Source organism: Theobroma cacao, chromosome 5 (assembly GCF_053813885.1).
Source record: "Theobroma cacao isolate CCN51 chromosome 5, ASM5381388v1, whole genome shotgun sequence".
Classification (NCBI taxonomy): Eukaryota; Viridiplantae; Streptophyta; class Magnoliopsida; order Malvales; family Malvaceae; genus Theobroma; species Theobroma cacao.
Genome location: NC_142643.1, coordinates 132,778 through 145,959, shown reverse-complemented (window position 1 = coordinate 145,959; position 13,182 = coordinate 132,778). Strand labels below are relative to the sequence as shown.

At 34.1% G+C, this 13,182-nt stretch overlaps 1 protein-coding gene and 1 pseudogene across 2 annotated transcripts; one reads left to right on the top strand and one right to left on the bottom strand.

Moving 5' to 3' along the window:
- Window positions 1-595: 595 nt before the first annotated feature.
- LOC18597408 (polygalacturonase-like) lies at window positions 596-10,002 on the top strand (annotated as a pseudogene). Its single transcript, XR_016026355.1, has 5 exons — window positions 596-845; window positions 8,186-8,527; window positions 8,629-8,918; window positions 9,040-9,268; window positions 9,387-10,002. The product of XR_016026355.1 is annotated as a polygalacturonase-like (transcript).
- Window positions 795-2,993, bottom strand: LOC18597409 (polygalacturonase-like). The gene is made up of 4 exons (XM_007026442.3): window positions 2,490-2,993; window positions 1,537-1,826; window positions 1,197-1,425; window positions 795-1,073 (listed from the first exon to the last, which is right to left on the bottom strand). Exons 1-4 carry the CDS (start codon window positions 2,934-2,936, stop codon window positions 855-857), a joined length of 1,185 nt encoding a protein of 394 aa, XP_007026504.3. The 5' UTR covers window positions 2,937-2,993; the 3' UTR covers window positions 795-854.
- Window positions 10,003-13,182: the final 3,180 nt, after the last annotated feature.

Genomic DNA, 13,182 nt, shown 5'->3' with positions numbered 1-13,182 from the left:
AGACTCGGAATGTCCCATGTTCCTTAGCATTGGTTGGTTTGGTTTCCAGGCCATGTTCCCAAGATTTCTTTTATCACATGGTTGGCAATTCTGGATAGATTGAGTATATGTCCGGGATAATTAAGATCGTGTGGTTACCTTTTCCTTGTTGTCTATGCAATATTGAGAAGGAGAGTAGAGATTTTTTTTTTTTTTATAATTAGAGGAAGAAGGATTCAAATTTTACTCTGTTATCATGCACTAACCAATGAGTCAAATGCTCGAATGTGATAAGTAGAATAGAGATTACTTGTTGTTTACAAGCAGCCATTAAAAGAATGTTTGCAGCAGACTGTTGCAAATATCCTTCGTTCGAAGGGTTCCTGGAGATTGGCCCGCAGAATTTTTATGGGCAACAACATATTTTGAAAGGAAAGTCTTTGCTAAGGCTGGCTGGACAGGCTATCCCTATTAATATATCTGGAGGGAGAGGAATGCTAGTAAACATATTAATATACAGCAATCCCCGGAAATGCTGTTTCATCAATGGGTTGATGACATTCGATTAAACTTTGAACCAATCAACATCTAGAATTTGGCTAAATTAATACTATAAAATATTGATTATTTCACTACAAAGAAAGCCCAGATAGGCTTTTTCTTTAGGTACAGTAATACTGTGTACTATGCAGATTGCAGGGCCAGGCTCCAATCTAACCCAATGGGCCACTAACGCCACAGGCACAGGCAATCAAATTGAAAGAGCAATGACCTTCATTCACCTACTTCACCGGTTACTACTAGTAGTCTTCTTCCTCTAATACAATGCAAAAATAATTGCATTACTCTTAGCTGGCTTAATTTCAGTCCAAGAACTACAAACAACTCGTGGGCTGAACAAGACCAGAAACAGTTCCACCAGCGTGGCTACATGAAGCTTGAGCTGCCTCATTCTTGTATGTAAGTTTCACCTCTTCCAATCTTATTCCAGTGCAAGGATGTTTTGAACTGCAATCGAATTTCACTGCAACTTCTGTTGCCGATGTTCCATGTATGTCCTGGTATGTTACATCACTAACTTTAACACCAGAAACCTGTACAAACAACACACATCATATGTCCTAATTAGCCACCATTACTGCAATTGGAAATGATAATCACTGATCAGTAGCAAACTTGAAATTAAAGTGAATTCTCAACAAACAACGTTCACGAACCTGATCAGGACAATTTTTGTAGCCAGGGCAGTAATTTTGATCGATGACAATGGGATTCTGGACATTTTTCATAACAACATGCTGGAAAACAATATTGCTGGCAAAACCATTGCTCGGTCTGGCCCAAGATTTTATCCTCACCCCATTCTGGGTGCCGATGAATGTGGCTGTTTTAACTGTCACATTCTGCACTCCAGCCTCAATTTGGTCCTTCCCCAAACTTCCGATGCTGCACAATTTCAGAATATATAACACTGTCTTTATTAAATCTAATTACGACTTATATGAATAGATATCTATATATATATATATATATATATTTGATGGTGTTTACTTTTACCTGATGCCATGACCGGGGCCACATGCGATGTTTTCCATCCAGAGATTAGTGGCACCAGGGCCAATTGAGATGCAATCATCGCCTGTTTGAATCCTGGAGTTGAGGATCGTGACGCTGCTGGATAGTTGTACATGAATTCCGTCGGTGTTGGGGCTGTTACCAGGAGCAGAGACCTTCACTCCTTGCATTTTGACATTGTGGCAGCCATTGATGACTATGTGGAACATCTGGCTGTTTAGTGATGTTAATCCCATGATGACGATGTTCTTTGAATTGCTAATGCTCAGTGACTGCATTGACAAGTAATTAATTGAGCTTTGAATTGTTTCTCAATTTATACTTCATATATAAATAACCAAAAGAAAACTAATGTCCAGAAATGAAAGCTATATATATCAAAGCAAGCCTGTGCACATGGTTGACCTACGTATGAACTCTTGTCTTGGATCTTAGCTTATCGTGGCATTAGAGATTGATCACATTCGCAGAGGAAAGGCTGCCAGTAGTTTTAAATTGGCAAAAAAAAAAAAAAAAAGAAAAAAAACTCTCTTCTGAAAATTAACCGCTGACTAGGAGGATTAATTGCATGCATATATATTTGGCGGGGTTCTTTAATTAACAAAACTATAAATTAGACAATTACTCGTCAACGTCCCACTATCCTAGAACAATAAGTGCCCCAACCAAATGAATCTAAAGGAATTGACTATCCAATTCCACTATCAAGTATTCCAGTCTGGCCTGGGTATACCTGAAAAACGTAGGAAAGCTTCAACTTTAATGAACCAAACTGAAAGTCTGGAGAAGTAACGTACGCCTGTACTTCATCTAAAGCCCTTTTCCCTCCCACTCTGAAGCCTGAAGCAACTAAAACTAGTACTCCTAGTTTGACATTGGACAAGACTCATTGTAAAAGGATACGTATGGGCAATTGATTTAGTCATTCAACTTACCGTAGCACCGGAGGGGCAACTCTTGCCTGAATTCTTGCAAGCCCACAAGCCAGTACCCTTCCCATCAAGTTTTCCACCATAAATGGAAACTCCATCAACATTCTCAAAGGAAAGCCAGCTATCGACATTTCCAATAACCCGATAATCCATCGGAGCCACGAGGGTTCCATCGATTCGTATTGAAATAGCAGCGTTGTTGCATTGGCCACGAAAGTCCACATTGCGTAGCAAAAACCTCCCTTTTGGTACGTAGATGCTTGCAGGTATAGTCGAGGCACAAGCTTGAGTCCATGCAGCAAGAAAGGCTTTGGTCGAGTCAGTTGTGCCATCGGCTTTGGCTCCATAACTGATCACATTAAGTTTCATGGCGGCTGCTACTGATGAGTTAAAGAAGAGAAAGAGAAGTGCGAGGAAAAGAAGGGGAGGATGAGTCATCGTGTTTGCCATAGGAGTATATTTACGTAGCCGACAGAAAATGTGAATGGCAGACACAAAGAGATCTAGGGAGAGATAGAGAAACTGATCAAGTACTTATGATGATGGGAGATGAAACGGTTTGAGGGGGTATTTATAGAGTATAAGATTTGAATGAACATATGTTGTGTTCAGAGGTATGGATTGGCAGAAATCAGAAGCAAGCTGCGCCGAATTTCAAGAATAATTAGTATTATGAAAAGCCTTTCTGCTGTTGCTTAGAAAAAGATATACTAGGATAATGATCCTGGCCAGCCGCCAGGATGCCAGGGGCTTAGCATTGCATTTTCTCGCATGCACGACTTTTAATCGATCCTCAAGCAATCACAGTAATATTGACGGAATGGTACTCGTCAATTTTCACATTTATGCCTATGGCTGGCTCTTTGCAACACATTCGATGCAATTAATGGAAATTGCAAGCATATTTCTGTCTCAACTCTCAACATGTGTGCAACAGAAACAGTCCAAAACATGGTGATGAAGGCCAGGCAGAACAAAAATTTTAAAGATTAAACTTTTCTAGTAATTAAAGTCGTTCAAAAGAATAAAATAAATGACATTTTGACATGAATTGAAGAAACAGAGAAAAGGAGGTACAGCACATGAGCAACCGAAAAGGTCAAAATAAAAAAATGGATTAAAATTCTACCAAAAAGTAGATAAAAGGACAGATGCATGTACATGTACATGTACATGGTCGCTTGCAATGAGAAATTTTCCAAGGTTAAATTAACACCGTTTAATTTAATAGCAGTCATAAATTAATTAAGAGAGAAGCGAAGAGGCAGCGGCGGCTAACGTGACACAGCAAAAATCCCCAACTATGTCTGTTATATGTGCGCTTCACTTGCTTTGATTGATCACCAGATGATCAAATCCTCCTTCATTAACCCTCTCAACATCACCATCTCCTTCCTAGCTAGCTAGCCATACCCCTAATAGATTTTCTCCTTTTATATTTATATAGGTACAGTACTCTTCTATACGTTAAGCTAATTGATTTTGATGTCGAAAAAAGAGTGTTTATTTTTTCCAAAGAACTAAAGTTTTAATCTGACTGAGAGATCAATAAGTACACTTATTTTTAATAAACAAATTAAGTTGATTTTATCTGTTAGATAATGAATAAATACATATACTAACATTAGTTGTAGGATCAGGTGCCAAAGGGCTTATCCATATATATAAAAGTGTTTGATCAGTATCACATGCCCCCCCCCCCCGAGCAATAAGCTGATCTATTGTTTTGTGGCTGACTTAGACAAGCAATATTGGGTACCGAATAATCCTGTGCATTCCATATCCTACCTTGGGTTGTGTTGGCAGTTCCCTATTGCTAAATTGAATATCAATGAGAACATACCAAACTGAAATGAATTTGGAACATGCGTGGTCTGAATTAATTGCAGTTGCATATATATGGTTTTCTTAAAATTGGAACATGCATGGTCGGTCTGGATTGCAGTTGCATTGTTTTGCAACGTGGGACGTGACAGGTGGAGTAGATGACGGAGATGAAATCGGCATTTCTCACTGTGCCCAATTGCCACTTTCTTTGGTGTATATATATATATGGTATAAATAACAAAGGAATTGTGTTGGTCAGTCTTGATTTACTCAAGAATAACATGTTCTAATGAAGAATGGACATAAATTTCAGTTTATCAAGGCATATATTGTGTGAACGAATAAAAAACTAAATTAGCTAGATGAGCTAGGCACAAACCATCTGGTTCATGCATTTTTTTTATTAACGTACTAATTAAGGTTGATCAACAAGGAAAGATTAGTATAATAGAATTTAATATTATCATCAAATTAGGTCAAAGTAGATCATGTGGTAGTTTTCATGTTCATAAGAAGAATCATGAGGAAACTAAGTGAAGTCGAGAAAAAATTGATATATGATTATGTGACAAATTAATTAAATTGTGTTTCCTCACTTCTTGTCACGAACCTGGATTAATCAAAATGTTCTCTAAGAAATTAATTTAGTGGATCCTCCCTTCCCATGTGCATGCAAATCATTATTGTTAGTAATGTCATATTAAAATTTTATTTTATATAATATGATATTACTTATAGTATGTTTATCTTATGCAAGCATACTGCTCCTCCAAGGATCATGCATGTTAGGCCGTGAGCAGCGGCATTAATGATTAGGTTAACTAATTCTTTTGATTACTATTAAGATTGACAACAAAAAAAAAATTGGAGAATATTGAAAATCGATTCAAACAGTAAAGTTCGATCTAGTTTAATTTTTTTTTTGTTTCATCTTATTCGAATACTAATTATATATATTCAGTTTATTTTCGATCCATAAATTGAAAAATCAAAATCATCATAATCAAGTCAAAATATAGTTTATTTTTTATAAAATAAAAAAGCAAAGAGTTTTTTTTTTTTTTATAATTAGGGGAAAATGATTCGAATCTTACTTTTTAAATAAGGGATCATGCACTAACTAATGAGTTAAGGCCGGCCCTTGGATAAAGCCACCCAAACAAGGGCTTTAGGTCCACAATTTGGGAAAGCTTTATAATTTTATAATATAATTTATTATATTAAAAATATATAAAAATTAAAAAAAATAAAAATAAAAAATAATTAATAAAATTACCTATTTCTCACTTTCTTAATTATGTGTCTAATAAATCTCAATTTTCTATCACTTTCTAATTTTTAGAATACTATATTACTTTCAATTAACTAACGGTTATATATATTTAATCATCTCCAACAACTATTTTTTTCTCACTTATTTCTCCTATTTCCAAGCAACATATTTAATGATTTCTAACAACTATTTTTTCTCCTATATATAAAACCAATTATTTCTTTTTCAATGTACAATATCTACTTTTGAATTTTTCTTTTCTCATTTGCTATTTTTTCCTTCTTCCTTTAATTTCAATTTTCCTCCAAAGGATATACAAGAAGTCCGTTATGTTATTATATTCATAAAACTATGAACCTTATTTGCTGTTTGCAATAAGCATTCAACAATTAGATACTATTGTTTTAATATTTATATACTTTTTTACTTTAATTTTTAATTTATATTGTATTGTTATATTACCTTTATTTTATGTGATAGTTGATTTATTTGAATTAAAAATTTTGATTGTTTGATTTTGTGTTAGCCATTTAAAAAATATAAAAATTTTGCATTTCAAAAAGTTAGAAGAATAAAAATTTAATAATTTTTTTAATTTCAATAAAAGAATGTCTCATTGAATATTTCGTTTTAAGCTTTTGAACTTATTGAGCCGTTCCTGTAAATGCTCAAGTGTATTAAAAAGCAAAGAGTTGAATGGATTTCAATTTGTTTTTTGTTAAACCAAAGTATTATAATTTAATAAAAAATTTTATCCAAAATAAAATCAAACCATATGCAACCCTAATTACCATATGTTAATTGAAAATTTTATCCAAAATTAAATCGAATCAAATTGTATGTAGCCCTATCTTAATATATATAAATTAGTGAATCAGCCATTTCTTGAAGACTAACGCTCACATAAGTAATTAAGAGAACAAAGTTTATTAATTTTTATTCTCACTCTCTAATTACATCCGACTCCCAAAGTTGTAGGGTTAATCAATTTTGATTGTGCAAAACAGCAAATTAGACTTCTATATATATATAGCCATCAACAAGTTTACATAAACAGTAATTATTAGTTAATTACAATGATGAGCACATTGTCTTTTCTCATATGTATGAAGCAAAGCTTCTCTATCTAATATGGACCGGCAATTTTGATGGAAATTCATGCCCAATCATGCATATGTACCGAACGATGACATATGTATGTAACTTAATGGATTTGCTCCCAATACTCCTAACTCTAACTATTAAGTCAATTGCTTGTAGCAAATGAAGCACAGTAAACAACTATTAGACTTCAAGTAATCGAATTCAACTAAGAACGGCCCTAATGTGTGCGGAAAGGGTTTTATTCCCTTGAATTGGAGTTGGCCACATGGGGATTTCTTCTTGCACAAGCTGATGGAAAAGGTAAATGGTATTGATACTATAACTATATTGACTAGGGAACTGAATAACCCTGTAAATCAAGCAAGTAAGCAAGCTTAATTACGGGCAGGATCGATCTTTCCTTGTGCTTAAGCTATCTTCATTAGTTAATCATGGTGAGAATTGAAGGGAATGAAGATGTGGCATGCATGGCGCATCTCTTGATCTCTAATGAATGTATATATTAGCGTAAACATATAGGAAAAGGAAAGAATGTATGGCATTGAGGATTAAGGGAAGATAATCCATGTGTGCTTAACTTTGAATGGAGGTGATCGATTATGGGATTGGCGTCACTCAATCTCAATAGAAAAAATGATAAAAAAAAAAAAGATATTGCTCCTCGAACAAATTAACATGGCCAAACTCAAATATGCAAAAGGGCCGGCTAAGATCAATTAATTGAAACAGAAAGAAACCTTTTATGAATCTCTCTTCCATTAAAAAGATTGTGGATGTTATCAAAACTTGATTTGCTGGACTTGCTAGCTAGCTATACCTATTAGATAATGATCAAATTAGGCTAGAGTGCCTGTTTCTTTCTCTTAGCAGTTAGCAGCAGCCAGCAATGGGAAAATATATGGATGGCATCTGATCTGCTGCTACCATGCAAATTTGCTTTAACTTGAATAATGACTAAAGAAGTGACGCATGCAAGAACCAATAATTAATGCGAGTGGTTTCTGATCTGTACATGATCGCCTTCGTTCATGAGAAACGGTACTTGTTCAAATTAGTCTAGGCTCACCATATCTAACATATATACTTCCTGAAGAAACGGATGCATCATCACATTCACATGGCTTAGCCTGTTGTCTCTCTCTCTCTCTCTCTATATATATATATATTAAACCAAATGATTGCTTAATAGCTTATCACATGCCTCCGTACATATCATACGCAACGCTAGTACCACAAACCATGGACGTGCAAATTAATTAAAATTAGTTTGACCCTAGCTATATTATAATTAAATAGAGCAATGAAATAACATGCAGAGTCCTTCCGTATAAATAGCTCCAACCGCCAATCGTTGGATTCATCAACTGCCTCTCTCATATACTTATAGTATAATTAAATGGCGCCTAAGCTTGTTGTGTCTTGTGCAATATTATTCTACCTCCTCTTCTTCTGCGGAACTAGTTCATATGCAGCGTACAGTATCAATTTGATCAAGTATGGTGCAAAACCAGATGGAAAAACTGACTCGACCCAGCCGTTCCTCAAGGCATGGGCAGCTGCATGCAAGTCAGCTACAGCAGCCACAATTTACGTTCCGAAAGGGCGCTACTTGGTCAAGGCCGTGGTATTTAGAGGCCCTTGCAGGAACAGAATTACAGTTCAAATAGACGGCACAATTGTTGCTCCTACCGATTATCGTGCACTTGGGAACTCTGGCTACTGGATCTTGTTCATTAAGGTGAACAGAGTTTCGGTAATCGGCGGCACTCTTGATGCAAAGGGAGCTGGCTTTTGGACATGCAGGAGATCTGGAAAGAATTGCCCTGTTGGAGCACGGGTACGTTTGTTGTTTAAATAATTATTATATACACATTTTTAACTGAAGCGTCCCAAAGTTATTAGCAATTAATCAATTCAATTTGCTCGGTCGTATTGCAGTCCATAACTTTCAATTGGGCTAACAACATTTTAGTCAGCGGCTTAACCTCCATCAACAGTCAGCTCACTCACTTTGTGATCAACACTTGCAACGATGTGAAGGTTCAAAACGTGAAGCTTTATGCTCCGGACCAAAGCCCCAACACTGATGGTATCCACGTCCAGTCCTCAACGGGCTTGACAATCACTGGAAGCACCCTTCAAACTGGAGACGATTGCATATCGATTGGTCCAGGCACCAGGAACCTGGTAATGACCTCCATCAAGTGTGGCCCTGGACATGGCGTAAGGTACGTACATCTGAGAGATCATTTAATTAATATATTGGGCCAACATGGATTTTGATCAGCAAGCATTAGTTGATGATAATTATCGAGTGCATTAATAGTTTGTGATTTTTGAATGCGACAGCATCGGCAGTCTCGGACGGGATCTCAATGAAGCTGGTGTTCAGAACGTGACATTGACAAATTCAGTTTTTAGTGGATCAGATAACGGGGTACGGATTAAGACATGGGCGAGACCAAGCAATGGGTTTGTGAAAAACGTTGTCTTCGAAAACATCATCATGAACAATGTTAAAAACCCCATCATCATCGATCAAAATTACTGTCCCAGCAATCAAGGTTGTCCTAGTCAGGTATGGCATACATGTATACATAACTTGATCTTCTGAAGATATCGTTTTAGTTAAATTTAAGTGTAGGTTTTGAGTTCATTATTTAACTTTTTCTATGGCCACCTTGATTAATTAACAGAGCTCAGGAGTGAAGATTAGCGGAGTGACATACAAAAACATAAGAGGAACATCTGCAACGCAGGAAGCAGTTACATTTGATTGCAGCCGTAGCAGTCCATGCAGGGGGATCACTCTACATGACATAAAGCTCACACACATGAATAAAGCAGCTACGTCGTCCTGCAAAAACGTAGGGGGAACCAGCAGAGGAGTAGTTGTGCCCAAGAGCTGCTTATAATTACTTTGTTGTATACTAGTAAACTTATGTAAGCTGTTAGGATCGGTAGTAGGTTCGCACTCGGCATGGAAGCAATTATTAAAACTTACATGGTTTGAGTGTTGTGTTCCTTTTCATTGTTCCATGGTTTTTAAGGGCGAAGCAGTCAAAGGAAGAAAGCGCGGTTAGAGCTTTTTGTGGGATAGGCTGCATATTTAGAACTGGGCCAAGTTTACCGACAAGGTAAGAAGCAGCTGCTTCATCGGGCTCTAGAATTCATATCATACCTTCATATCTTGGTCTCAGGGCCACAATGAAAGAGAAAAGTGGAAGATGGTGGGAGGGAGCGAGGCCCACTTTGACAGATTGTTGTTGGCCCAGTCCTCAAATCTATATCATACAGAAAGTAATAAACCTTGTTTGTGTCGATTTCGATGCTTATTTATTAACATTAATGCGACAATTCAACCTGAAAGATGTATTGGGCCACAGCCTTTATGTGGTAGGAACAATTAATTTTTATACTCACTAATGGTAAGATGTGCCACTTAGGGTAAAAACACAAGTATTTGGATTTAGGGAATGGCTGCGTCAAAGTTGGACTGACAGCAATAGTAATAAAATAGACATTAGGAATATTTTCCCATATTAGGATGTAGAGTAGAGGTGTCAATATGAGTTGGTCCGGTTCAGCTTGGCTCAAGTTATTGTGAGTTGAGAAAATATGAAATGGGTTAGATCAGTTCATTTTTTACATGAGCTATCAAAATTTCAACTCAACCCACTCTTTCCTAGCCCATAGATCGAGTTCGATCAACCCTTTTCTTTTTTTAAAAAAAAAAAATTATTTTTATAATTCTACTTAATAAATTTTTTATCAATAAATTTGTTCTATGATTTAATCTATAATTGAATATAAAAACATGTTATAAACAAATAAATTATGTCAAATATAATTAACCAAACATAATATATAAATAAAGTTTAAATCTTTAACACAAACTACCATCCCATAAATATAAGTATATAACTAAATAATAAAAACTTCAAAATTCATTTCTATCCTCCTCAATTCTCATCCTCAAGTAAAATATTTAAATCTTATTTAGACTGCAATGATATCTTAAGATCTGAATCATTATTAATTTATCATTTAATATATATTACCATAAAAGAAAAAAAGATAATAAGTTTTAATCTAAACTAAAATTATTAATTTAACAAGTAAAGATTAAAGACATTGAAATATATAAAATAAGAAATATCATTAGTAGCTAAATTATTAATTTTATATAATTAAATATATAAAATTATTAAATTAATTAAAAAAAAATTTTTTACTCACAAGGTTAACTCGTCTCAACCCACTGATTAGATGGGTTGACCCATTTAGACTTGATTTTAATGTTGATATAAATTGTCAAACCCGATCCACCTCATACTTAATAAAAAATAAACCGATTTAATAGATTAGACTCATTTTAACAAGTCTAATGTAGAGTAGTCGTAGATACATACCATGAATCCATGACCAATTATCCGTCCATGTAAATCTCTGGCGAAATTAATTTATATAGTATTAAGAAATAGAGAGAGTGTAGTAAAAATGGAGTTGCATGCCTATCAGTCCAAAATTCGTGAATGATGAGCCCTCAGTCCGCAGCCTAGTAATTTGTGTTTGTCTGACAACGCGTGGTTAATGCTTTGCTTTGCCCCCACCGTCGACCAGTGCTCCGTTTCTTAATTTGCGTCTCTTAATTGTTTATTAATTACTTGATTTCTCTGCACTTGATCATATTTTTCTTCTGTATCATCATCTCATTGAATACCAAGTATACTATTACTTGAAAGAGTTTGATTGTATTTGACCTCAATGCATCAAACAGCGTTCAGCCGAATATATGATAATTCACATTAAATTTTAGGTAAATGTCAATTCTTCCCATATTTTAACAACGTCGGTTACCTGCAATAGTCTAATCATACTATACACATATATAACTATAAAATAACATTAAAATAATGACTCTTGTTCCTTTTTGTTATTTATCTCTCTCTCTCTCTGTAATGTACACGTTATTTATATATACTACAACGTATACAGTATGCTAGGGCTTCAAGCTTTTGAAAAGATTGAAGCTGCAGCTTCCGAGTGCAGCAGTTGTGAATGTCTTTGAATTTTGGTTGAACTCTTTATTATTATTATTATTATTATATAAATGATTTTAACAGACAGTGATATTAATGATAACGCACTAGAATCAACTATCAGAGGAAAGAAAAAGTAGCAGTGGGAGCATATGACCTGATCTCCGACTTGACGACGAAGATCGCAAGTTTGACCCTGTCCAATCATATCAGATTAATTGATAAAGACAAAACAAGTGGGGCCTGTTCTAGAAATTACAGGACCCTTGTTGCAGCTGGTTTCACTATGATTCAAGTTTTGGATTATACAAATCTATGGTCAACAACTTTATTACGCAATTAAGCTCTATCATGCACATTCACATCATCACACGGGCATCCCATTTTCTTCTCATTTCATATTCAAAACCATATTTTTCTTATATCAGAAAGGGAACCAAGAAAGAAAGATAAACTGTAACTAACGATATATTCAACATTGTTCTCCTTCTAGATTCCCATTAGGGCGGTGCAAGTGACTTTACAAAATCAGGAATCTCAATGATTTCTCTCCCTAATTATTAAGAAAAGAAAAAAAAGAATTGATGCTACTTTAATTTGGGCTATCGATACAATTCCATCTTATCTTTGTCAAGAAGAGAAAAAACAAAAATTAATCAAATAATTAATAATATAGCTATGAACAATTAATGACATGCAGCAGTGGTTTATAATGGATGCTATATGCTAGTAAATCTTTAGAAAACAGGAGATACTGAATGGGGTGGAGATGTTTTCCTTGAAGTTTAGATTCTTGTCCCAAATTGTCTGCCACAAACTCCTGTAACAACAGTTATAAAAAGAAAAGAAAGAAAAAAAAAAAACAGGAGAAAGAAGATGGATAAACCAATAAAAAAAGGTATGAAATTCACACATTTGTGATAAATTTCATAACCATTCCGGCATGTCTGGTTCGCAGAATAAATAAGAATAAAATAAAATAATTATTATGTGGGAATATAATGAGGTGAAAATAAAATAGAATAAGTAATACGTAGTTTGGTATGATTAATGGAATCATGTAAGAATAATTATTATGATTTATTACAGAGTTTGGTTGGTAACAATAACTTTAAAATAAGAAAAAAATAGAAAATAAAAAAATAAAAAAACCCTTTATTATATATATAATTATTTATTTTTTAAATATTAATAATTTATAATTAATTAAAATATTAATAATTAATAATTTAAATATCAATATTTTAGTATAATTTAATTATTAATATTTTATTTATAATTTAATATTGTTATGATTAAAATATTAATAATTTCTTATTTTTTATTTATACTCATTAAAAATTTAATATATTAATAATTTAATAAATAAAATATTAATAGTTTAAAATATTAATATTTTAATCATATTAATACTAATAATGTTTAAATTATATATAAAATATTAATATTT

Excerpts from the sequence above, each read along its gene's own strand:
- LOC18597409 (XM_007026442.3), bottom strand. The coding sequence starts at position 2,936 with ATGGCAAACACGATGACTCATCCTCCCCTTCTTTTCCTCGCACTTCTC. Across the intron at positions 1,827-2,489 it reads GTTGCCCCTCCGGTGCTACG|TCACTGAGCATTAGCAATTC; the intron begins GTAAGTTGAATG and ends TTGTCAATGCAG. Across the intron at positions 1,074-1,196 it reads ACAAAAATTGTCCTGATCAG|GTTTCTGGTGTTAAAGTTAG; the intron begins GTTCGTGAACGT and ends TTGTTTGTACAG.